General features: G+C 44.9%; 2 protein-coding genes and 3 non-coding genes across 9 annotated transcripts in view; 2 read left to right on the top strand and 3 right to left on the bottom strand.

The window, feature by feature from the left end:
- Positions 1 to 1,321, bottom strand: part of LOC149353359 (nose resistant to fluoxetine protein 6-like) — a 35,609-nt gene extending 34,288 nt beyond the window's left edge. For 3 of the 4 annotated variants that reach the window (XM_089582498.1, XM_089582499.1, XM_089582501.1), the window contains exon 1: positions 682 to 1,321. In XM_089582498.1, coding sequence (XP_089438624.1) covers positions 682 to 976 — 295 coding nt within the window. In that variant the 5' untranslated portion in view covers positions 977 to 1,321. The remainder of the gene's footprint in view (positions 1 to 681) is intronic. The other variant, XM_089582500.1, reaches the window with a different exon arrangement.
- A 4,025-nt stretch (positions 1,322 to 5,346) lies between these two features.
- LOC149353351 (nose resistant to fluoxetine protein 6-like) overlaps positions 5,347 to 25,795 on the bottom strand; it is a 65,117-nt gene continuing 44,668 nt past the window's right edge. For both annotated transcript variants that reach the window (XM_089582503.1, XM_089582502.1), the window contains 9 exons: positions 18,354 to 18,447; positions 16,859 to 16,942; positions 13,821 to 13,986; positions 12,813 to 12,895; positions 12,557 to 12,679; positions 12,292 to 12,412; positions 10,656 to 10,842; positions 8,877 to 9,019; positions 5,347 to 5,599 (listed from right to left, as the gene is read on the bottom strand). In XM_089582503.1, coding sequence (XP_089438629.1) covers positions 5,396 to 5,599; positions 8,877 to 9,019; positions 10,656 to 10,842; positions 12,292 to 12,412; positions 12,557 to 12,679; positions 12,813 to 12,895; positions 13,821 to 13,986; positions 16,859 to 16,942; positions 18,354 to 18,447 — 1,205 coding nt within the window. In that variant the 3' untranslated portion in view covers positions 5,347 to 5,395. The remainder of the gene's footprint in view (positions 5,600 to 8,876; positions 9,020 to 10,655; positions 10,843 to 12,291; positions 12,413 to 12,556; positions 12,680 to 12,812; positions 12,896 to 13,820; positions 13,987 to 16,858; positions 16,943 to 18,353; positions 18,448 to 25,795) is intronic.
- On the top strand, positions 19,817 to 19,889 carry TRNAV-UAC (transfer RNA valine (anticodon UAC)). Its single transcript has one exon. It is a non-coding gene; the product is annotated as a tRNA-Val (tRNA).
- On the bottom strand, positions 24,642 to 24,714 carry TRNAV-UAC (transfer RNA valine (anticodon UAC)). Its single transcript has one exon. It is a non-coding gene; the product is annotated as a tRNA-Val (tRNA).
- On the top strand, positions 24,945 to 25,017 carry TRNAV-UAC (transfer RNA valine (anticodon UAC)). The gene has a single exon. It is a non-coding gene; the product is annotated as a tRNA-Val (tRNA).

Raw genomic sequence — 25,795 nt, 5'->3', positions numbered from 1 at the left:
CATCCACTTTCAGTCTCTCAACCAGCTATGTGCTTATTGAGGAAGCTTAATGATTGTGCGGCTTTCATGTTTAACGTAGTCCTGCGCCTGGCGAATACAAAAGAGCAAATAAAACGACGCTTTCCGAACTGTACGTCCGTGGATGCTACACCCGACCTCATAGCGTCTGCCGCCTGTCCTCGAGACAAGGCCCTCGTGCGCGTGCGTGGACGAGCACGTGCGCCTTATGCGGAGTATAGACCGCGCACAATGCAACATCGAGAACTTACTAGAGTAGTTCGCGTTAGCTTTGCTTCCATTCTTCAGGTTCACTTAGACATGATCACTCCTTACTTGTGACATCTAGAAATGGCACATGGTTCGACCAGAGATGTCGCGAAAATTAAAGCAGCCTTGATTAGCTTCTTCCGCGAAACAGGGAGTGTAATTCACGTCCCTAGTATAGAGGCTTGGCCTGGCAACTTGTAGAGAAGTCGTTACACCGAAGACGAAAATTTGTACACAGATTTCGTTTCCGCATCAAAAACACCGCAATCAAAGTGATTTCACTTCAGGTTTGCGTAACCTTTAGCGGAGTGGCTTGGACCAAAATGAATGTCATACTACAACTTCCATCTCCGAAAGTGTGCCACCTATGTGGCCACGACCACCTTTGTCCTCCCGGTGCTCTCGTATACTTACTGCGCACCGCCCAGGGCTCCTTCAGTCTGAGGTGCAGAAAGAACTTGATCAGGCTTGAGGTGCAGGCGCCGCTGAGCTCGGGGCTTCCCACTAGCTCCGACACAAGAGGCAGCACTTTCTTAGAGAGCAGGCTGAGGACCTCGTCCATGTCGGCCTCGAAGCTTCGCGGGGGCACCTGGCTGACAGCTGCGCCCGCTGCGGAAGTTGTGGTTTCGTACACGCCTTCCGCTGCCGCCATCAGGTGGGCCACCACGTAGCCTAGAAGCGGAAGCTTGCTCCTCCTTGTCTTGCTCATCGCGTCTACCGCTTGTCCCCGGACGCCCCGCTTCCCGCCTGCTCGCTACGCGACTGGCTTCTGATGATTGCGTGCAGAGCGTCAGCCGGGCGGGCAAGGCAGCGTGCTGCCTCTTTCTCTGACGTTGTCTCAACAGCACGCAGTCGAGCAAGACAGAGTCGCACAGAGTTGCGCGGGCGCTGTGGCCTTTGACTGGAGGAGAATGGCCAGTGGAAAGGGAGGGCAACAACTTAACGACTGGCCAAAAGGACGCAGCAGGCAGCTCCGGCGGGCCTCCAGTGTCGAGTTGTCCGCATCATCGGGTCTCCGACTCGGAACACTGCTCCCAGCACGCTCCGCTAAGCACTAGGCACGAATGCGCTCAGATTGATGAGAGCGAAGCGCAGGCGAGTACCTATGAGGATGACGAGAAGGAGGGAAGGAGAGAGATCCGAAGCGAAAACACGGACTCGTCTTCGGGTAGTGCGCGCGCGCGAGAGGCAAGGAGGGGAGGAGACTGAACATGCCAGTGAGAGGCGCCCGAAGGGGCAGCATGCGGAGCAAAGAAAACGTAGCAACGTCGCGCGGGCTACAGCGGCACGCTTGGTCGCTGCACGCCGATCGGCCAGGTTCTTGCGTGAGTCTTTTGCATTCGGCAGCGTCACGGCCACTGCGAAGGACAAGGGCGGTGCTACATAACCGTTAAGACGACACAGGCTAATGAGGAAGACAACGACGCGAGCAATTCATGCGGGGCGGTGGTACATCCTAACACAAACAGCGCAAGTAACCAAAGCCAAGGTGGAAAAGAAGGGAAGCCATATGCGGAAGAGGGGAACCTTAATGGCTCTTGAGGTCGAGAAAAAGGCTGCGGTACCAGAGGCGTTCGTGAACATGAATTAAGTGTGTGAGCAGCTGACCGCATGCCGGAATGTGTGCTTAGCATTGCATTCTTTGTGTTTACCATTGCGTGCAATACTTTGCAGCCTGTGCTCCGTGCACTTGTGCACGGTTGGTTGGGCATCACTCATTTAGAATCTCACATGAACGTTCTGGCAGCCTAATTCAACGAACAGAAGCGCGCTGTTGTTTGCTGTTCTGGCGCAAAAGCACTACTTGACACGGCTCCAAACAAAAATCTTATGTGAAGCCTCGGAGTAACTCCGGTAGCTCGGGCTGGTTCGGAGGAGCCTCGCGCAAGCTGCAGCCAATGGGAGGAAGCTCGGTTAAGTTCGGAGGAGTCGTGTCAGTTGTAGCCAATTGAAAGATGACCTTGAGGATGACCTTGGCACCCTCAAGGTTCCTTGCTTTCGCACCTTTCAAGCAAAGGGTGCTTTCGCACGTCATCTCGCTTGTACTACGTTAAAACTCCACCACGTTTTGCGTATATGTAGTTAACAGCTGGATTTTATCCTCCCCTCTTCTCCTATCACTTATCTTAAGAGAAATATCAAGCCGCAACAGCTAATGTTACTCATAAATTGTCACAGAAGCTCGTCAAGCGAAACCTGCGGTCCACTCACAGCTATACAGCATGGATCCAGCATCTATACTACTTCGTGTTCAAATCGCGCGCTTTACTGAGCCCATCTCTTGTAGCCAACAGGACAAGGCATTACGAAGGAACAAGCAGGCGAGGCAGCTGCGCCATCTCTTGCACTTCGTCCCACCGTTCGCACTCTTGGCTCGACATCATTGAGCTATGTCTCAGTATCTTCACAATAAACTGAGGGTAGTGAACGCATTCTTGGAGGTAGCTTTTCAAGGTTGCACATTTTCGAACGTAGGAGTAAAAATGCAACGCTCTTGGGGATGCTGCTTGAAAAAACCTAAGCGTGATATTTTAATTCTAAGACAAAGGCATCCGTCGCAATTACCGTCCATAATTATCGCACTATTACTGAAGACAAGGTTCCTAAATTCAGAGAGCATTACAAACGAAAACGTTCTTATCCGCGTTCTACTGCGCCTCACCACAGATCTGCACCTACAGGCTATTCGCTGCTTGAAGGACACCAATTCACACTGGTGAACGCGTTTGACACCTGTCATTTTTATTTATCCTTGAGTGTACTCTTTAACATGTCGAAAATGTCACCTAGCCCCGCGTAATCGACGTATAGATCGCATTCAATGTGCACATCGTTATGGACGCAGCGGCAGGCGTCATAAGTGCGCACCAGCATGAGGCGCGTGTGCACGATAGCGCCATTCTGACAGGCTTTTACGAATGAGTAAAATCAATTAAGATCACAGACTCCGCCTTCTCCCCAACCCAAGCGTACTGTGAAGGAGGGACATGCAAAATCTTCTTGTCGGTTTGTGTACCGGAAAGTTGACTGCGGATGTTATACTTCAAATATATACCAGGTGTCCCAGCTAAGTGTAACCAAGCTTTTAAAAAACACGGGGTGTCCTAGCCGTCTGAAACCAAATGAGGGTTGTTTAGAGTCGCGTGACCTAGTCTGCAGTATTTTTTTCGTTCCTCAAGGTTGCCTACTTAGTTAAGCTTAATTAACTAACTTGTTAATTATTGACATGAGGAACAAAGTGTCAATAGAAAAGTTGTAGATCGCTTTGAGAAACAGCTCACTGGGACATTTGCAGCAAAGTAATATTTGCGTAAAGTAGTTTTTTTACCGGCCTTTAACCACAACTCGCACAATAAGAAAAAGCTTCCACATGGCAGCTGTGCCACTTCAACGTCCCAAGATGCGCCTTAAAGAATAAAATCTGTTTTTTTCTGAAGTCCTTTCTTAGATGAGACTTTGGGTGCACATTGGGGCAGAGAAGTGAGCGAGCAGCTGGTCACGTGACAACTTTCTTTTAAGGCCAATAAATGAAGCTACGTAAATCGTAACTTGACGGAAACAGCACTACTCGCGGTTTTTCGAGGCGATCTAGAACTTTTTCATTGGCACTTTCTTCCTGAAGTCAATAATTAAAAAGTTAGCTAATTAAACTTAACTAATTAATTTACGTTGAAGAGCGAAAAAAATACTCAAGACTAGGCCATGCGACTATGAACAAGCCTCAGTTGGTTTCACTGGACTAGGACACTTCGCCTTTTTTAAAAGTTTAGTTACATTTAGCTGGGACACCCGGTGTGTGTGTGTGTGTGTGTGTGTATATATATATATATATATATATAGCACAAAAAGGTAAACATACTTGGTTGCTAGAGGTAATTAAAATGCGAAATTGAGAAACGCTTCATTTCGGTAAACATTTACTGCGAGTCGACATTTCGGACAGAGCCTCTGTCCGTAACGTCGACTCCAATAAATGTTTACCGAAGTGAAGCTTTTCTCAATTTCGCATATATATATATATATATATATATATATATATATATATATATATATATATATATATATTCTGCAACTTAAAGCCGCTAATCATTTTAAAGGCGGTAATGCAGATTTACGCAGCAGAGCGTTAACTGAAAGGAAGTTACACCACTGTGGTAGGCTGCGAAATTTTTTCGGTCCACTGCGGGTAAGATACATTGATATCTCCGTACTTTGGTGCTCAGCAGCCGGGCACCATATCCGCAATGACTGTGAGATGAGTGACCCGATATCTTGCTGCCATGTATTCAAATGTTAATATTGCCAGCGTTCCCTTTTCTGTCATTCCTTTTTTGATAACGGTTAATGTTATACTGGAAAGGCTGAACTCACATTTTGGCTGATGCATACGAGGCATCCTTATTTTTTAATGAATAAAATTTTAAGTGCAATATAATGTTCTTTTTAATTAAATGTCTGATTGGAGACGCTGGAACCCCTTGTCACTTTGCGAGATAGAAACTTCCATGCCTAATAAAAAGATATCTTTGATATTAAAGTGGTGGGTTAGATGACACATTGTATTCGAGAATTTGTAGTGTCTGGGTTATCTTCGGGGGGGGGGGGGGGGAAGAAAAGAGAAAATTTGAAATGAATATGGGCTGCGACTCTCCATATTTTCCTCTTTCTCTTTTCCCTTGCCACCCAAGCAGGGCTTATTGTAATGCGAAATCACTAATTACGAGTCTATTGTGATTTGTTCGCTGCAGCAGTTGATCAGGGTTTACTTGAGCGAATACGAAAACCGAAAACCACAGAACTCTGAACACGAATACGCATATATGGGAGCAAAAACGAACTAAGCTGTCCTCTAGTGCACTCTCTTTTGTAGGAGGGAGTTAGAAGAGAGTTTACTCCCTTTTTTACTCCTTTCTATTTATAGTGTGTGAGCTAGCACCAGTGACGAAAGAACTGCTGCGGGAGCAGTCGCATCGGCTCTGAGTAAAACTCATAAATTGTTTCACAAAAGGCGAAGGCAACCACAAGAGAAATGAAAAAAACCTGAAATGTTTCAATAATGGTTTGTTTATTACTCAACTTCTACATCTGCGCTATTTTTTTTTCGCTGATGTGCCGCAGACCGAATATTCTATTTCGGGGCCCCAGCGCTGGCTTCAACTTCGCAAGGTGGTTTTGCCGCGGCTTCACTTTCGACGGCAGCGTTTGACACCTTGGATGGCGTTCGCTTTCTGAAAAGAATCCTCTCCACCTGCTGAGTGGGGCCCTCGCAGATGATGTACAGGGCATACGACGCAGCAACGCTGAGGCCGAAAGTACCGATGGAATTTCTCAGCTGGAAGAGAATTGTCAAAGGCAGGCAATGTTGTGTATCTAGTGGCAGTGCTTGCGGCTTTCACAGGGCAATGCCCCATTTGATTTACTGCCACATTCTCTGTTTCGCGTTTGACGCAGACGTAGATTGCTCTTTGTCTTGCCTACCGCGCAGAAACGTGATTAACAGGAAAAAAAAAAGCGCATCCCGTACTTCTCGCACCCGTATCCATGACTTGTTAATCAAAGTCTTGCGCATAATTCAAAACGTGAATAGCAGCAGGGATGCAAGAATTTAACCTAATAGCAGGCAGTGTGGCTCCGTGCTTCCGTTGGTCAAATGTTTAGGGGAATCCCCCAAGGTGGAGTAGATTTGTAATAAGGGAGTAATTGCTTCCGTGCTTCCGTACGAGTACGAAGGAGTAACAATTACGCAGGTGGAAGCAGCGCGTTTTCTCTGGTATTAAGGCGAATATTTTGTCTCTATTTCTTCCATTCGCCGGACTGGGGCAAAGTCGGCACTCCAGCGTGCATGTGACCGTGAATTGATGGGCGGGTGACCGCAGCGCTGCAAGGGGCGCTTAACAAAGTATATTTTCTTACCCAGTTTCTGCCGCAGATTATGCAATAACTGAGCGTGCGTGAGCTCATGGCATAGCAAAAGTTATTTATTTATTCAATAATTAATTAATTTATTTATTTCAAATACTTTCCAGGCCCGAAGGCATTACAGAAAGGAATAGTACAAAAAAATACAGTGCATAGTTGTACAAAACTGAAGTTATATGATGGCAGAAAACACAATTTTCTTGAAGTTCTCAACATCAGAAATGGCAGCGATGGAGTGAGGAAGGTTGTTCCAGTCAACGCTCGTTTCAGAAATAAAAGAATCATGACACATTTTTGTTCTCGAAAATGGCACAAACAAAAGAAGACATTGCTTCACCAGACGCAAAGGATTTTCTAGGCTCGCTATGTCTCTCAATTGCGCTGTGTCTCCTTCCTCCGATCATTACTTCGCACGCAGGTTAAAGGCTGTGGGTTCTTATCCGCTTTGTCCTCACACTTATTTCGTTGGGAACAAAGGGTACTAGATTATAGTCGCGAGAATAAAATTGCGCTATTTGTACATTTCGTGTACTTTGGCCCTTTATTACAAAACGTTGCCACGCCCCCCATTACCACTGGGACGGGCTATACAGCGCAGCGGATGATAAGAACGGTATGCAAAGAAAGAAAAAAATCGCATTGCACCGACCCTTGCTTATGCAAGATAAGATAAGCAGGGGTTCGTTCACGGAGGTGTCTGTTGCGTTCCGCAATATGTAGGAGAGAAAGTGTGCGAACTATAGAGCTTGAAAGGGTTTATTCGAAGTGTGTCGGCTGCTTTCTTTGCTGGTAGCGTTAAGAGGAAAATACGTAACTTCCGGTTGAAAGGGAGTGTATTAATAATATTAACTTGATGGCGGCATTATCTATTTTTCGCCTCCCTCTCATCGATATAATAACATTTGTTGTCGAATACTCAGTAAAAAAATCTCTGCCTCTCCCGTAAACGAGAGTAGAGTAAGCATGAAATGTTTACGGGCCTAATGTCATCTCGGTGGACACCCGAACTGCACCGTACAGGAAGGGAGGAACGCCACCACCCGTTCAGCGCGATGCCTTGCCATTTGACCGCAAGGTTTTTTGAGGAAAGGAAATGGCGCAGTAATTCTCTGCCATCTCGGTGGACACCCGAACCGCACCGTAAAGGAAGGGAGGAACGCCACCACCCGTTCGGCGCGATGCCTTGCCCTTTGAACGCAGCGCTTCTCCCCCGGGCCCCTGTGCGCCTGCGCGGCTTTGCTTCGATGCGCGAAGCCCCTAAGAGATCACGTATGACAACGAAGTGTAACGTGGCATTTATGTGCTTTTTGCACGCGTTATTAGAAATCGGAAATTATAATTCCGTGCATTATCAAACCCACAGCTCCACTGATATCTTGATAAACATTGAGAAGGCACTGGCAGCAGTTATTTTTTGTCTCGTTTGGAGACCAACCGGCGCTTGCATGCCGGTCGCTTAGGAGGGCTTAGAGAGTCTCGTTAAATCTCGTTAAGTCTCGTACGGTGCCCGGATGTTCTCGTTTCAGAGCCCGGATGACTGGATTTCAGTGCCCGGATGAGTGGATTTCAGTGCCCGGATGACTGGAATTCAGTGCCCGGATGACTGGATTTCAGTGCCCGGATAACTGGATTTCAGTACCCGGATGACTGGATTTCAGTGCCCGGATGACTGGATTTCAGTGCCCGGATGAGTGGATTTCAGTGCCCGGATGATGGCTCTCGGTCTCGGCGTGACGACACCACACTGCCGACAACGGGGGCTAAAAGCATTTCATGCTTAAAAACTTATAAACGTAACATGCAGCAAGATGGAGCAACATGGAGCAAAAACAAAATTAGCTGCAAATCCGCTTTCTGCTTTCCCTGCCTTAGCAATTACATCACAAATATGATGATTAAAACACTTGCGCGCACATTGAATGGCTAAACTAGCGACAGAAAGTGACGGCTCTGTCGATGGAATTTCTGTAATCGCTAAAAAAAATGAACGACTGCAGCCTGAATCCGGATGAGTAGTGGAGATCTCCGGAATAATTTCGACCGCCTAGGTATCTTCAACGTGCACTGAGATCGCACAGCACAAAGGCGCCCGTGTGTTGTGCAATGTCAGTGCACGTTAAAGAACCCCAGGTAGTCGAAATTATTCCGGAGACCTCCACAGCGGTACCTCTTTGTTGTTTTCTTCTTTCGCTCCCTCCTTTATCCCTTCCTTTACGGCGCGGTTCAGGTGCTTACCGAGATGCGAGACAGTTACTGCGCTATTTCCTTTCCTCAAAAACCAAAAAAGTACGACAGGGAAGCGAATCAGGTTTAACAAATTGTACTATTCTTGTACTAAAACAAACTTTTTCTGTTGTCATTACGCTGTGATTATTTTCCTATACTAAGCGAGCTAATCCCCATCTGCGCCGACGTAAGTATCCTTTCTTATGGGATAAGCACCATAATTCACTGCGTTCCGCTATTACAATTTTAGGCCTTAGTACTTTTCCCTTTGTTTTTTTTTTCTAACATTTCAGATAAGGGACGCAGGTTATCTTGCTTTTGTGTAACTTGATGCGATCGTCAGGCGCTATTAATAATTATATAGCCCCATCGTATTATGTGGTGTCTTCGTTTGGTGCGTTCATGTAAGGTCGTAAAAGTGAGAGAAGGCTCCTGCCAATTCAGGCTTACAATACGAGGCATACCTGCAAGAACTCGTCCACGTTGATTGTCGTCTTTGTATTCGCCATGCGTAGTAGCTGAAGGAGCATGTGGGTCAGATAAATGCCGTACGTCAGCCTGGACAGCGGTAGGAATGCCTTCCACGTCAGGAACCGATAAAGGAAGCCTATAGGAGCAGATGTAAAGTTTAGCAATAGAATACAATAATCAGGAGGTGAAAAAAAAAGCTTTACACCTTGCGAATATTGAACAGCTGAAGAAGGTCTAAATACTACGTGTAACACGCAGCTATGTAGCAATTTTTGTTCCCATTAAAAATTTGTCCTTTGGCTCTTTCTCACTATGTTGATGTTTGTCTGGCAACAAAATATGCATTTTTTGCTGATAAAATCGCACTACAAATTTTTCCCTCCACTGGATTCAAACTCGCATCGTCTACACTGTAAAAGACTCCGTGAACGCCGTTTCGAGGTGAATGGCGTCGTTGCCAAGCCTCTGGGATGCATGCCCGAAAGCCGTGTCGACGCACCGCACTTTACTTGCGAAAACGGCCGGCTGTGGCAACAGTTGTATTTCATTTTGTGCCCTTATTTTGCTTATAATAGCTCCGTTCTCACAAAGTAGCCTCTTTGTCCATAGGAGGCGGCAGTTTGTCGACACAGGCGAGTTAAATTTGCCCTCGGTGTCCCTCTAAGCACCAATACCGAGCTGTACTCGTTACGGCAGATTGTACGAATATCGCCAATGACGAGTCACGCTCGTCCGGCCCGATATTAAGCTGCTCCCACCGCCAAAGATGGTTTACGGGTTGGCGATTGAGTTGGCTGAAGTTTTCAACGCTAGAAGGCGGTAGCTGTCCATGAAAAGCACTTCGGGCCTTGAGGGCGTATTTTAAACCTGACAGCAGTAATCTTCGGCAACAATAGCCAAAAAAATTTAGCGATTTTTGGTATGATTCTTGGAAATTATTTCGGCGTTTAAAGGGTTCAGCTAACTTCGAAGATAGTATGTGCACCGTGCATTACGCCCGGTGGGAGCTCAGCAAACCAACGTTAGTTGACACTAGCGGACTCTATAAGCATAAAAGTGACCAGCTCTAGTCGAACTCATCAATTGCTTTGCCTGGAGTTGTTACTTTTTTTGTTTTGGTGATTTCTTTACAGTGACCAAAGGGGAGAGGTAAAAGCAGGCCTCGTAATTTCTGCGTCACTTTTGAAGCACGAAGTTCAGTGTGAGCACGCCCTTTACTTTTGTTGTTTTCCAATAAAAGCAATCGAGGTGCGGTAGTGTGTTTAATTATGAATAGAGCCACCTTATCGCCAGCCGTGAAAGATCATAATATATGTTACACTCTAAAAACCAAAAGAAGAAGGAAAGTTTAACCCTTGAGCACAAATACGTTAAACCCCAATAAGCCAAAAACCTTATATGTGCTCTCTTGGAAGTAACTGCACATTTCGCCCGAGGACCACTATAACGTAACAACAGCAAAAAAAAAGTAATAAGAAGGAAGTGTCCTTTGTTTCAATGTGGACTGGAAGATTGCCATTTTTTTGCGCGCGTTAGATGCTACCATATAAAAAGGAAGGAAATATACGAGCCAAAACAAGACCTTTGGCCCGCTGACATTAAAACAACCTCTTGTAACATCGTCAAAACTAAAGAACTGCTAAATTTTAGCTGCTTTTTTCCGTGAGCGCTCCCCACGCTGTCGTTTTTTTTTTCTACACCACCACAAAATCATCCAATCGTTTCTCGAAAAAAAAAAACGATGCTCGTATGGACGTGAAAAGTACACGTACCACCTTCTCCAGTCGCACAGGCAAAAAACGGCCACCAAAGACTTAAAGCCCAGACCAGTCTGTGGAATCCTCCGTACAGGGCGCTGACAGAGTCCGCGGGGAAACGGCCGTCGTTCCATGGAATAGTAACGAACATCACTAAGCAGGCCAAACCAGCGGAGAGAATCCAGAGGAAAGCTTTCGTTCCCTGAAATCAGAACATGCTTGGAGTAAGCATTTTTCAGCTCCGCATATCACGAGGCGTTGAAGCCACTCAGGGTACGAGTGCTTTTGTCACGGCCAAATGCTTCGCATATTTAAACCGCAGAAAAAGAAAAAAATTCTGAGAGGTGGAAGCAGATACATTGCTACTATTGATTTCGAAAGAAGCACAACGTGAGGCCGACCGTTCGCTGTTTGCGGAGGATGAACGCTATGACTAATGGCTGCTACTTCACGTGGTCACACGTCACCATTCGCTGGAAGGGGTACGAGGCTTTGTTTGATCTCTACATATATATAGGCTGTCTGCGCGCTTTAATTCTGGCTCAAAACAGCCCTTTTGGCGGCATCCAGTAGATTAAATGTTGAATAGAAAGTGGATCATAACACCATTCAGGCGTCCTTTCTCATTTAGACTAAAAACAAATATTTTGCGGCCTGAATAGTGTATGCAAGCATTCAGAAAGATAATTCATTGCATTTACAGCCGAAAATGCAAATAATTGCTTTTTTGCGCGCTCGTACAAAATTTGTTACAAAATGTCAGCATTGTTGCCAGCTGTAAGTTATGAAATGTACATTCCAGGGATCGGGGATTGATTTGGTGTCTCGAAGATGCACATGATGCAAGAAATCAAGGAAAAAAATTTGGCAAAGGCACTTAAGACGGCTTACGTGTAGGAATGGGCAAACATTACTGTACCTAGGTGCAATGTGTACTCGTAACATTTGCACATGCATTAAAGTTCTTTTCTACGTGTTTGTGTGTTTACGTATTGGGTGCGCACCAGACCGCACATGCTCGGTCCCTCTCGCTGCACGGCGATGAAGTTGGCCGAGTTCGCATGTCGTGGACGCAAGACGTAGACGTTTGTTTGCCGCCCTACACAAGCGCGTATGGCACTACCCGGCACGCTATACGACGAACGACTGCATCGCAGTTTTGATACGACAGTCTAGGGAAGGCATACAGTTGAAGGAGCTTTAACTGATGTAACATTGCACTGCTATTTGAATACCTTTGATATGAATCATGTAAAGAAATCTGCGCTCGCGGCTTCACTGAGCTACTCAACCGCAGCATAGAGTACAAAGTTTCACGGGCTGATCAGTTTGGTATTTGATGCGGCAGACACATAAAAATATGAAGCTGACATCCCTGCGCATATAGTGTGAAACAGCCTGCGATTATAACTACTTGGTGCTGTGGAAGTTTTCTGTGCTGTGGGTGGTGTAGTGCTTTCATTTAATGCTGTAGAATTTATTTTCTGGTAATTGCGTCATTTCGTAAGACATCCACATTTCTTCACTTGTATTGGTAAGCCACAAGGTTCTCATCCCCTAACGGCATGCACTCTCCGCAGAATAGGCGTTGTCCTTACCCTAGTGGCCAATGACATATTTATAGCACTATTACGGCGTAAGTATGTATTACCTGGCTAAGTCGCTTTTCCTTCACGTTGGAGGCGATAAATCCACACACGGTCCCGCATGCATACGTTGGTATGTGGACGAAGGGCTTGAAGTGAATGTATTCCAGTGTGCTTGAAAATCGCCTGAGTGCATGAAAAAAAAGTATAAGCTTGGAAATGCTCTGTACGTTGTGCCTTAGGCAGGATATTCTATGAACGGTGCATTTCGGGGTTTTTTTTTTGTGCTTCTGAAAGTTTTTTCTTCTGAAATAAATTCTTGATCAGTACCTTACATCGTTGTTTCCGAAGGTGATGCCATGAAACAGGTGCCAAACATAAGTTTGTGCCGCAGCTAAGCTTGCGAAGGAAGTTGCTACCAGAAAAGCCACGACAAATCCTGCTTTTTTGTGCCTGAAAAAAGTTGTCAAATGGGGGAGGGAGTTGCCAATAAATCCATTTCTTTATGCTCCTTACTTATAGGTCTCATTACGCATTCTTACTGACAATATTTCAACAGTCATGCATACGTATCTTAGTTGCTCACCGCTTTAAAAGCATCGCCAATGGGAGGGCTACAGCAACAAATATCTGCATGTCAGCAGCGACATACCACAGGTGATTTAAGCACTGCAATGAATAATACACGTTTATTAGCATAGCAACAAGAGTTAATGACGTAAACGCAACACTCTTCTACCTTTTACATGCAAAGAACACTTGGCGCAGCTTGTTATCTGTTTTTCATGCTCGTATTCCAGCGCGCGCGCGCAATGTTTAAAAGGGTCGAGAAACAAAGTTTTTGGTTGTCTTTCTTTTTTGCCTTAATAAACGAGCTCATAACACCAGTGCGCAGCGTTACTAATTAATTTCAAGCAATTTCGTCCTTGCAGACAGTTACGGTCTTGGTAGGCGCCAGCGCTGAAGTGCAAATTGTCGTCACGGTCGGCAAGCCAACCTCGACGACCGCATTTCTGATGACGTCGACATTGCCAGCGAGCACTGGTTCTTTCTTTGAAGAACCACTCGTTTCAGTGGCGCCATATTAATGGGGGCAAGTGCACCTCGGCGTCACACGATGCGGGGGGAAAGGCTGTGCAACTCCTCGGACAACATTCAAAATCATATTAAATTATTTTCCACTGAACGCCTACGAATGAAACTTCCTGGCATCTTCTTGCGCCAGTGAAACAAATGAAATCGTTTGTTTGTGTTCTGAATTTTGCGTCTGTACCCCTAAAGCCGCGTTAGATATGCATGCCTTCTTGCTTGTTCATGTTTCAGGGCAAAGGAAATAAAAACGAAAAGAAAAAGAAAGAGCTTTACGAAAGCGCCCTCTTTGCTAACTAGCGTCGCTTTAACAATGGCTTTGAAGGAGCTTTGTTTTCAAAGGGAAAAGGCTGGAATAAGAAAGTACTTCCCGAAACGAAATGCGCTGTTCGAATATTAACTCTAGTGCTTCGTCCTAGAATTTTTTGGTTCTGCATGAGCGCATAAACCACTGAGATGTCTCCTGTTGGCCGGATCTCCTGTCGGCATATTTTCTATCGCTTACCATTTGGCGCAGAGGCATGAAGTCGTTTACATGTGCTAACAGCGCCCACCAGCTGGTGTAGCAGCCGCTCAACTGTTCCGCCAGCAGCTCCGTGTCCGCCGGGCCGTCGGCGAGTCGAGGCAGAAGAAACGCCGCCAGAACAACCACCATCACTGGACATGTCAGTCTGCACAGGAACGCGTTACAAGCTTGGGTATTACCTCCGGCTAATACTCGAGGCTGCTCCGTTCCCTCTCGTCAGCTGTGATGGTGTGCGCGAGCTCTCTAATCTGCAGCTGAAGGTGCAAGTTTCAGCACGATATTTTGATCCCTGTGACCTTAAAATAGAAGTACAGTCTGCGTCAATTTTGTGTAGAGCGCTCAAGCGACGCACTCCCCTTCAAAAATTGCGAGGACACTTTGGCAACTAAAGTGTTGAGAGGCGAAAGCCGAGGACACAATGCCGTGACGACTTCCGGTCGATGTGACGTCACACCGTTCCCGTGGCTATATCGATACCCAAATTACACAGCCTTCGGGGATGTTAAGTGTTATTTACGCTTAATTACACATTTTTCCATGTAATTTGACACAAATCCGACGCTTTTTGGACCAATCTGTGACAATTTTCACTATACCGTGACGGCTTCAGGTGGATGTGACGTCACACCGTTCCCGGGGCTATATCAACATCCGCGCTATTCCGACGCAATTTCAACATTTTTGTCTATACCTAATTAACTAATTAATTTACAGCCTTCAAACGTCGCTTCTAGGTTAACTTTTTCCTCTTCTATCTGAAGCAACCATTCGTTGTCTATCTTTTTTGGTTCCCGAGTTCAACGCGTGTGATACTCTTTGTTAACGGATAACAGTATGAGCCATTAAAGGCTTTTGCCTTAAAAACTGTGACACCTGGTCGCATCTGGTAGGTACAGGAGGCAATCCTTGCTCAAAAGAGGAGGCACACAGACCTGCAACCAAGGTGGGCACGAGCTCTTTGTCCGGAAATCATCGGCTGCTCTCTAATTTTAGATTGCCTGGTGTGCACCGCTGAAGCGCTCGACACAAGGGTGACGCAGACTGTATACGACGTGTATTAAGCGTATAATCGTTTAACGACCAGTGTCACGAATTCTCCACACACCGAACGCGCACCACGTACTCGATCATATATATAGTCCTGGGAAAAGTCTCGATGCTGACAGTGTCCCATAGAGCTTCACTTTCATATACAAATGCTTGAAAAGTTTCAGGGGCAGCTGTGCGATTAAGAGGATGCGCACGTGCGGCTCCTAGCTGCTGTTCGACGACTCGTCATTTCTCGTTGTGGGAAATTGTTCACAGACGAAGGAAGCAGCAAATGGGAGATACCGAAATTGCTTTCCGTCGCAGCGCTAGAACCTGCAAGTATCAGGGCACTAGCTTGCATACCGCAAAGGAACCGTAAACTTTTGCTACTGCCTGTACAAAAAGAAAAGTGACTTGAACGGCAAATACGAATTACCACGTGTTTTTTCGGTTACTGGAAGCAGTACTTGAAAATCGGGTTTTGGTGAGCAATATGTTTCACTGAAATCTAATGGTTAACGTTTCGCATTTACTAACGCTGATTAGCCGCCGCGGTGGCTCAGTAAATATGGCACTTGGCTGCTGACCCGAAAGACGCGGGTTCGATCCCGGCCGTGACGATTGAACTTGATTGAGGCGAAATTCTAGAGGCCCGTGCACTGAACGATGTCAGTGCACGTTAAAGAACCCCAGGTAGTCGAAATTTCTGGAGTCCTTCACTACGGCGTTCCTCATAGCCTGAGTCACTTTGGGACGTGAAAACCCCATAAACCAAGCCAACTAACGCTGATTGGATATTTGCAGCTAGTCGTTTATAATGGCCGTAGCAGTTTTTAAATTTTCAGTAGTGGGATCCGGGTACTTCAGCACGAATAATTCTGGCTAATCGAGCCCATGGATTTGAAACCGGCGGCCAAAGACCGCATGCAGCCACACTGACGAGATCATGTGGCTCATCTCACTCGCGGACGTCGCGCCCGATCAAGTGTCTTTTTTGCAGCAATCAGGCCTGGGCGGCAATAGGGGGCCAGTACAGCTTCTGTTCCCGCCCCGCCACGCAAACAGGATCACAGTAAACATGGCACATAATGCCAGCTCATGAAGTCCCTTTCGCCCTCCTTGTTGGGTAGCATTCAGTGCTGCGACATACACCGCGTCTCTTTTCGCCGGTACGGTCCGTGTCCATAGTGAAAAAAAGCACATGTAAAGCACGTCCCTGAGTGAGGGGGGTTGAGTCATAAGAGTGATATGGGTATCTATAAAGGTGATCGGTAAATTGGTTGTTATAGGTATCTGCAACGTAAAGTTAGCTATCAGTCTTTTGTTAACACATTAGACTTCTAATGTATGTGATACAGTGTTTTTAGTGCATCAGCATGTTTAGATTGTTCATGAAGAGAAGGCCATAGTCAGGTGGGAAACCAGCTGTTGCTTGCTTTTCCTTGGTTTACGCGATGTAAGTCGGAACAAACCCGAATTAAAATAGCAAATCCCGCCTGGTTGCTCACAGCCACCTGCAGTGACAAAACATTTCCGAATAAACCATAATTTTACCACCGAAAGCCTATCTTGAAATATTTCTTGATATGTAATAAGGGATTAATTACTTACTGACGTCCACCCAAGCACAGCCATATATTTGCAGCCAAGATATTTCTTGATATGTTGTCTGGTGTGCATGTTGCGTTTACGAGTCGGGGGAGGAGGAGGAGGAAAACTTTTATTTCTATTTACAGTGAGAGGTCGAGTCGGGGCGCGTGTTTGCGACTGAACGACCAAGTAACTTGTGCAAAAGAAAACTTACAAGTATAGATGAAATATTTAATATTAGACTAAAGGAAAACCTATAAAAAAGATATATTTTTCGCTTAAGTGCTTCCTTTCGTGCGCTCGGCCCTACAAATTCATAGCAAAAGAACAGAGAAAGGCAAAAGCGGAAACCTTGAACAACAAGCCGAAAGCATTTGAAAGCCACGACAAATACTCACCTGATGTATCTTCGCGCTGCCGCCTCCACAAAAGTGCGTAGTGTTGGTCGTGAAATAGCCGTGGAGAAGGAAAGGGCGAAACCACTGAAAAAAAGAATGCTTTCAGAGAATGACTTTCTTTCAGAGGATATGGTATTAGGAGAAAATTTATTTCCCCGCGAATCAATACGTGTTTTTGAATTGAGTCGGCGCACACTCGCCTCAGGCACAAAGCACGAGTACAAGAATGTCAAGAGAATTTAATCAGTTGTGTAAATCTGTTTTCTCGTATTTACGTGCCGTCCAAGCAAGCAAGCTTTCGTCTGAAAACGAACCCCTTGCTTTAAATGTGTGGTGATATGGATAGCATTTTGTCAGGGCGGCCAGTTATTCAATGCCTAGTTTTTAAAATTCAGATAACGTTTACAGGGTGCTTAATTGCTACACTCTAAACACAGGTGCGCCTATATTGGAGGAAAAAGCGAGTAAAATGTCCTCTAACGCACTCTCTCTTATAGAAGAAAGTGTGCTAGAGGAAATCTTACTTCTTTATTTAATACTTTGTGTGTAGAGTGTATGAAGCCCGTGGTGGATCCTTAGGAAAAACTTGTCCAGAAAGCGTCATTGCGCAGCTCGATGCAGTTGCATATAACCAGGTGTTTCAGCGAGTATTTCCAGAAACTCCTATAAAAAGGGTAATCGGAAAAGAACGAAAATCTTTTCAGTAAAAAAGTGTCAGCCGCGGCGGAAGTCAGATATTACAAAAAAAAATGCTAACCCTCTGCGCTATTGTTCCGCAGCATGCTTTTTCTTTTGCTTTGTCGCTCGGCGCGCCGCAAAGGAAGGTGATCGAGAAGTACGGTGCCGTCGTTTTTGAAAGCGACATAGAAAAATAAATGGCATGCGGCGGTATGCAATAGCGCAGATGGTTCGAAATGGGAGCCGCAGGGATTGCAACACGTCACTAGCGGATATTACGTTTGCACTAAAATTTCTGCTCACCTCGTGTGCTGTGTTTCGGCTTTCTGAGGAAAAAGAACACCAGATTTCCTCGCGCTGGAGTGTTTTGGAAAACGACTCTTTCTTCGTTTTAAAAAAATATTACGTCGTCGTCTTTATCGAGGCCATGAATTAGCCACTAGTCCTAACAACAAATCTGTGCTTGCTAAATGGTTGATTGTAACTTTTAATTAATTCACGAGTTGATGAGCGTAGTTCTCAATATAACTGACACCCGCCTTGGATCACAGTTTGTTCCTGAAAATGTCTTCTTTTCTTTTTCGACCAAGTTATATTTATAAATTTTTGAAGGTATTCTCTGTGACACCCAGTTTTCTCAATGAATAGCTCGTGTTGGAAGTGTTATGTATCCGCGGTGGCGACATCTTCATAGTTTCAGGATTGTAACTCTATTATCAGAGAGAATGTCCCAATGCCACAGAGTTATAACGTTCGCGAGAACACCATCATCGACCAGACAGGAAGGCTGTTATGTCACTTTCGGTTACAATTTTACCTCATGAAGAAAAACGTTGCCACGCTCAAGACGCCGTTCATGATAAACTGGAACCAGGGCTTCGATGACAGGCGCATCAATTCAAATGGGCTGTCTGCAGGGAAAAGAAAAAAAAATGATTTTAATATTGTCCTCACTGCGATATAATAACGACTTTAGGAACACATTATGTAATGATTCGTTTCCCGATCCATTCTTCTCTCACTTTTCTCTCGATCAACCAAACATTCCATATGCCGAAGCCTGGGAGTAACAGTGCTTGCTAGCCCTGACATCACTGGCCTTATATATAGAGACAGCAGGGGAGTGAAGGAAGAAACCGAGAAAAAAATACTTACTAAGAGAGGCCCTTAATAAAGTTCTGCTTCAATGCGATGTTCTTCCCCCATAGCCAACGTCTTGCATGCAGATGCAAGACCCTTGCCGCCGTTATCGGCTGATTAAGATGGTACGAAACGGAATTGACAATAACAGTTTTATTTGTAGCACGCTGTCGCCCATTTCACAGCTATCATCTGGATAAGTGAACGTATGATATTTCCTTCCAGTCTACCTGTTATGCATGAACTAAACTATACGGCAATTTTAATTTTTGTTTTTGCAAAAGACGGTAGCTATGGCCCATGTCTGTGCCTCCGACAGCACACTTAACACGAACGCTCGAGCGCGTGCCTTCCATTGGCGTTAGCGCTGCTGGGCGTCGGACGCAGGGTCTAAGGCAATGTTACGGCTGGAAGCAGCGCACCAGCTGCCTCCAACCGACACAAACACGCCGTGCAGCATGGCCTCGGACCCAGCGCCCAGCGCTCAGCAGCTCTAATGACAGTGCAGGACCAGCACTCGACCGTTCGTGTTAAGCATGCTGTCGGTAGTACCCAAATTTACCATGCGGCACTGGGAAAATGGATTTCGCTGCATTTTACATTGCATTGCATCGGGAGAGGGGCGCTATTATTTCTCCCTCCTGCTGCTCTTCCTCCATTAAGGTTTGAGTACATATATATATCTTTTTATGCCTTCACATACCCAGCGTGCAGGAAAAAAAAAAGATTGTGAAAATGCGACCCCTCAAGGCCTCGTCATTGCTCACTAGTGATGGCGTCCTGGGAACATACGAGCAGTCTCTGCTCAGTACAATCGGTGCGTATAGCCTGTGTTAAATGCCATTCGTTTTTACTGTTTGAAGACGTGTGCATCGTTTGACAATATTAATGCAAAGAAAGGGGAAGAGTGGCGCGGATACTGTAATATTTGAAAGAAATTAATATTTCTAGAAGCCCATGGCAGAACTTTGAAACAGCTAGAAAAACGAAAAGATTGGTATGAGGAGAGGGGGACTCTGAATTATTTAGGCTGAATTGTAGTTTCGTATTCAGGTAGCAAACTTGCAGCGAATGGCATTGTTTTTCGCAGTCAGATAAATCAAGCTTAACAGGGTAACTCCGAAGCGTGCAGGTTGACCTGGTTCCGTAGTGTAGTGGTTATCACGTTCGCTTTACACGCGAAAGGTCCCCGGTTCGATCCCGGGCGGAGCCATGTATGGTTAATTTTTGTTTTTTATTCTTTTGTATGTTTACTGAACACATATATGCTTCAGCTAAACGAAATTGTGAGATTTAAGGTAGTTTTTCATACCAGGTGTTTATTACAGTTTACATCTCGGAACCATCTGGCTATTGATGAAAATATCTTTTTGTTTTTGAAAATATGTCTTACAATGTGGGACACTAGGTGAATGCCCTACCTGTTGTGTGTGGCAAAGCTTGAAATCTTTGACATCGACATCAATCACATTTCACATCACACCTGGTGGTTTTCTCTAGACAATGAACAAACCTTGTTCGTTTTTCTTCCGTAATCAAAACGTAGACGATGAGGCCGAATCTGCTCACAGCTTCCAGATAAGCCTGAAGGCTCTTTTTGTGCGAAACAAACGCACAAAACTGAAAGCACACAACGCAACGCTTCCACAAGAAGAGCTCAGAGCATCTTGAAACTATGCAAGCGGGCGCAAGCTTTCTTGGAGTAAACTTTTAGAGTTAATGCGCAAGAAGCGATGTCCTACATTTATGACACTAGGCATATATAATAAAATATCAGTAAAAATAATTAAGCACTTTTTCACTTCACGTCTCATTAATGTATGTTTAATCCTCAATATATGCTCTGTGCTATAATACCCTAGTTCTTTCTTCGCGCAGTCCGGTAAATGTGAGCGCTATATCAGAATTTCGGCCGAGTAATCATTAATAAATAAATAAAAAGTGAACCCATTCAGCTTATTAGAATTTTTGAAGATTTGTTTTGAAGATTTTTGAAGCCTTTAGCCTTACGCCACCCGCAGGGATTCATCTGTATTGTTTCCTGCAAATAAAAAGCCAGTTCAATTCAATGCAATTATCATTAGGGAAATGCGAAACTGCCAGAAGGTTGGCTTCGTTCATCGTCCTATTAAAGCAATACATTCTACACATGTCAGTACGTTCTAAACCCAACATGGTTGCGCGCACTTTTATCATTGTTCATGGAGTGATGCATGCAATTCATCACTGTTTATAATCAGTTCATATGTGCCACTATACGGCACTTTCAAGGTTTTCTACATAGCTTATTTTGGCGTACGTTGCGGCAGCGGTAGCTGACGTCGAATAAACCAATTGCTCGCAATCTGTAAACTAGCTGGCGTACACTGTAATGGACTTTAACTTTAGCGCTGCTGGGGTCGGCCTCAGGGTATGAGGCAATGTTACAGTGGAAGCAGAGCACTAGCTGTCTCCAACCGACACAAAAACACACCGTGCCGCAATGTCTCGGACCCAGCCCCCCGCTCTCAGTAGCTCTAAAATCAGTGCAGGACGCGCACTCGAGCGTTCGTGTCAAGCCTGCTGTCGCTGGTACTCAAATTTACCATGCCGCACTGGGAAAACGGACTTCGCTAAATTTTAGATTCCATTCCATGAGGAGAGGGGCGCTATAATTTCTCCCTGCTGCACTTCGTCCATTAAGGTTTCCGTACATTTATATCTATTTATATGCCTCGACATAATACCCAACGTGCTGAAAAAAAAAGATTATGAAAACGCGACCACTCGTGGTCTCATTATTGGTCACTAGGCACGGCATCCTGGGAACACACCAGCAGCTTCTACTCCGTACAATCGCTACGTCTTGCCTGTGTTAAACGCCATTTTTGTTTACTCTTTGAACACGTGAGCATCGTTTAAAAATATTAATGCATAGAAAGGGGTAGAGTGGCGCTGGTAATGTAATATTTGAAACAAATCGATGCATAGAGGCCAATGGCAGAACAATGAAACAGCGAGAAAAACGAATAGATTGATATGGGAAGAGGAGAACTCTGAATGATTTCAGCTGAATTCTAGTTTCGTAGTCAGGTAGAAAACTTGTGGCGAATGGCATTGTTTTTAGCAAACAGATAAATCCAACTTAACAGGCTAACTCCTCCTTCTTTCTGGTCGTGCTGAGATATCGATGACACCTCACCGGGAAAAAACGAGAAGGAATATAATGCACACGTATTAGAGCACCAGTGTGCGAGCGAAGAGACCTACCTCAAACTTCGTTCGCGTGCTGCGAAACAAGGCCAAGCTACTCTCTGTAGGTGGCTACTTTAGTCTTCTTGCTTACTTTGGTATGATTTCGTTGCAGCCGCAAGCCTTGCACGCCCTGCTAAGAGGCCGCTAGCTTATTCGGATCACATATGGTCTCGGGTGAACCAGGGATGAACAGCTATTATCCAAAATATCTGAGATAATATTTCGATTACTCGCCAAAAGCTGTTGTTAACTTGCTCATTTTTTTGGTGTTTTCAGTGTACGTGAGAGCAGTTTTGAGCGTTGGGTATCACAACCTCCCCACGCCGCTCCGAGACGCGACCGATCCCATCCTGCCGCTGTGCGTACTACGTCACATCAGACATCCTGGTGTACAGAACAGATATCGTAAAATGGTATGCTATTTCTAATAAACTTTGGAGGAATAAAGTTTCCCGAAAACAAATGAAAAAAGAAGCGGCCGCAATGCTGATTGATGTTCCCTGTCACTGCATCGAATGAATACCAGTTGGGACAGTTTGTTGTTTCCTGAGCGTTAAACGTTTTCGGATCTATTCTCTCACAAGCTGAACTAACATGCAACAAGACGCAGCAAAGAGCGCTGTTGTAAGTGAAGAAATCAACAAAGTATCACCTTTCATATATATTGGGGACTGCCTTCAAGAAACCTCCATTCTGAAACCATGCTGTAGATTTACCGAAAATTTTGATCGAATCCAGGCAGATTCATTTGCGGCTGAATACAAGATGCGCTCTTCTAAGCTGTAAAAGCACGTGAAAACATGTAATAATTCCGAACTACTGCATGGCTCCATCCTTCAAGCGTTGTGCCATGTTCGCAACTTTCCAATCATGAAATTTGGAAAGACGGGAAAGTTTAACAGTCTAAACTATCAGTGAAATGCCGTTAGCACCTATGCCTTTCGCAAGACCAGTACGGCTAAGTAGCATGGCTACGACAAATAAAAGTACAAGAACTGGTCCTGATTGGTAGTAAATCATGCATGCAACGCGCTATTACACTTTATGACAAACACGAAACATATACGGGGTGTGTCACCTGAGATTATAAGCAATTGTTTAAAAATAGGGGTTCTTAAGTTAGAAGAGCGCTTTTTCAAGCATAACATTCTAAGCGTTGCATTACGTCAGAATACACCTAACATGTGCTTACTAACAGGCTGGTTAACTAATAGTGAATAGTTAACATTTTAACTACTCCTGTTAGGCTCCTTACGTATTGAGAGGCTTGTAGCCCACCTTAAGTTATATCCATATTAATTTTGATACCAATATCCATATAATTTTGAAAACGAAGTTACCCTCGGAATGCGGCCAACTAATTTTGGCTATTTCGACGAGTTAGGTGCACTGGATTGGTTGCTTTGACTGCTAGCCTTTCGAAAGCACAGTAGTTTGGCGCGATGTACCCAAAATTTGTTGGGCTACAGCGCCGAGGGTAACCGTGTTTCAGAAATTCTATAAACTGATATGGATATTGCTTACGGTGGGCTACTTGCATCTCAATAATTAAGTAGCTTGGCAGTAGTAGTTAAAAAGTCAACTATTTCAAATTAGCTAAGAAGCCTGCTAGTTAGCATGGCTTTGTTTTATTCTGATGTACTACCGCTGACAATGCTATGCCGCAAAAAGCGCTCTTCTAACACAAAAAGCCTATTCATAAAAATTGTGTAAAGCCTCAGAGGAACACCCTGCATGTCTGCCGTGTCATTTGTTTCGCATTCGTCAGTAAAGTGTATAGCGCGTGGCACTTATCTCTGGCTATGTTGCGCAGCTCAAGAACCCCAAACCAGCACTAAACTAAAATACCGCGGGCTAATTGCCTGCATAGTCTTCTCTGCGGAATATAAAGCTGAGAATTATGCATACCTGCATGCTTACCTCTGGACTGTAGCAGGTGAAAGAAGAATTATCGGTTGGAAGTTGTCACCGATTTTTGTAGCTTTCACAAAGTCACCAAGTATTAGCAATCCTTCACGTCCTGATTCCGGACACTGAAGCTTTTCTTTCCCCCACTTTTTCGGTTGGCTTCAATAATTTTCATTCTTTGACAAAAAAATAGATTGCCCTTGAAAGATGCTTCTCTAGATTTGTTTGATTTGAACCTATGTATTGACATGTGAGATGGTGTATTTGCCAGAATAGGTCACTGACCTGGTTAGACAGAATAACAGACAACACGAAATGCATGCAGGCTTATTCACAGAGTAATGCAGAGTTAATGCAACACTACAGTTTTTTTTTTAAATATGCCTCGTGCATGATGCTCTGGAAGGTTGATAAATTGATCTATGAACATCGAACGTAATATAAGAGAAAAGTTGCTTTGGAGAAATGCGGTGTAGCTCCATTTATATAAAAAAAAGAAAAAGAAAACCCTACTACGTTCTTTCACTTGAGTCCGGCGAGAAATTTTGTTTGAAGTCGCGACTACATTCAGCTCGATGTCCACCAATAGCAAATATTACGCATGCATTGGAAACCGTATCCATTGCAGAACTTCTTTTTTTCTTTCATGATGGCTGAATTTCTTAACGATGCTTCTCTTTATTCATAGTTTGCATCTTCATTACAGGTCGTTCTTGCTATTTTTTTTCTTTATTGTAGGCCGTTGTGGTGGTTATGGTGCCGCAGTAAGCAGCCAACATTGCTTGCAAACTATCAGCCATCAAAAATAAAACATAACATCGCGTGGTTCCGCCCGGGATCGAACCGGGGACCTTTCGCGTGTAAAGCGAACGGGATAACCACTACACTACGGAACCAGCTGACAATGGCGTTCTCGGGCTTTGTTTTCTGACAAATATATTGCTGTCACCAGTCATGTTAAGCAAACTTGTGGCAATACGACTGTACAGGAATGTGTTTTGCAACAGTTATTTATATGCCGGATCTGACATATTTGCGGCATTAGCGGCAGCAAGAGCAATGAACATCACAAGCGGCAACAAAATAATTGTTTCAAAACACAGTCCCGAGACCAGCAATGTCAGCTGGTTCCGTAGTGTAGTGGTTATCACGTTCGCCTTACACGCGAAAGGTCCCCGGTTCGATCCCGGGCGGAGCCACATGTGTTTTATTTGTTTTTTTTTTCATCATCATTATCATCATCAGCCTTACTACACCCACTGCAGGGCAAAGGCCTCTCCCATGTCTCTCCAATTAACCCTGTCCTTTCCAGTTGCGGCCACTGTATCCCCGCAAACTTGTTAATCTCATCCGCCCACCTAACTTTCTGACATCCCCTGCAACGTTTGCCTTCTCTTGGAATCCACTCCGTTACTCTTAAGGACCAGCGGTTATCTTGCCTTCGCATTACATGCGCTGCCCAAGCCCATTTCTTTCGCTTGATTACAACTAGGACATCATTAACCCGCGTTTGTTCCCTCACCCACTCCACCCTCTTCCGATCTCTTAACGTTACGCCTATCATTTTTCTTTCCATAGCTCTTCGCGTTGTCCTTAACTTAAGCCGAACCCTCTTTGTTAGCCTCCACGTTTCTGCCCCATAGGTGAGTACCGGTAAGATACAGCTGTTGTATACTTTTCTCTCGAGAGATATTGGTAAACTGCCATTCATGATCTGAGAGAACCTGCCATATGCGCTGCACCCCATTCTTACTCTTCTAGTTATTTCCCTCTCATGATCCGGATCGGCGGTGACTACCTTCCCTAAGTAGACATATTGTCTTACTATTTCCAGCACCTCGCTACGAATTGCGAACTACTGTTCTCTTGCTAGGCTGTTGAACATTACTTTGGTTTTCTGCATTTTGTTTTTTAGCCCCACTGTTCAGCTCTGCCTGTCTGACTCATTGATCATGCTTTGCAATTCATGTCCTGAGT

The sequence above is a fragment of the Amblyomma mixtum genome, chromosome 3 (assembly GCF_055824585.1).
Source record: "Amblyomma mixtum isolate Tamu chromosome 3, ASM5582458v1, whole genome shotgun sequence".
Classification (NCBI taxonomy): domain Eukaryota; kingdom Metazoa; phylum Arthropoda; class Arachnida; order Ixodida; family Ixodidae; genus Amblyomma; species Amblyomma mixtum.
Note: the sequence above shows the minus strand (reverse complement) of the source record. Positions and strands in the feature narration are given on the sequence as shown.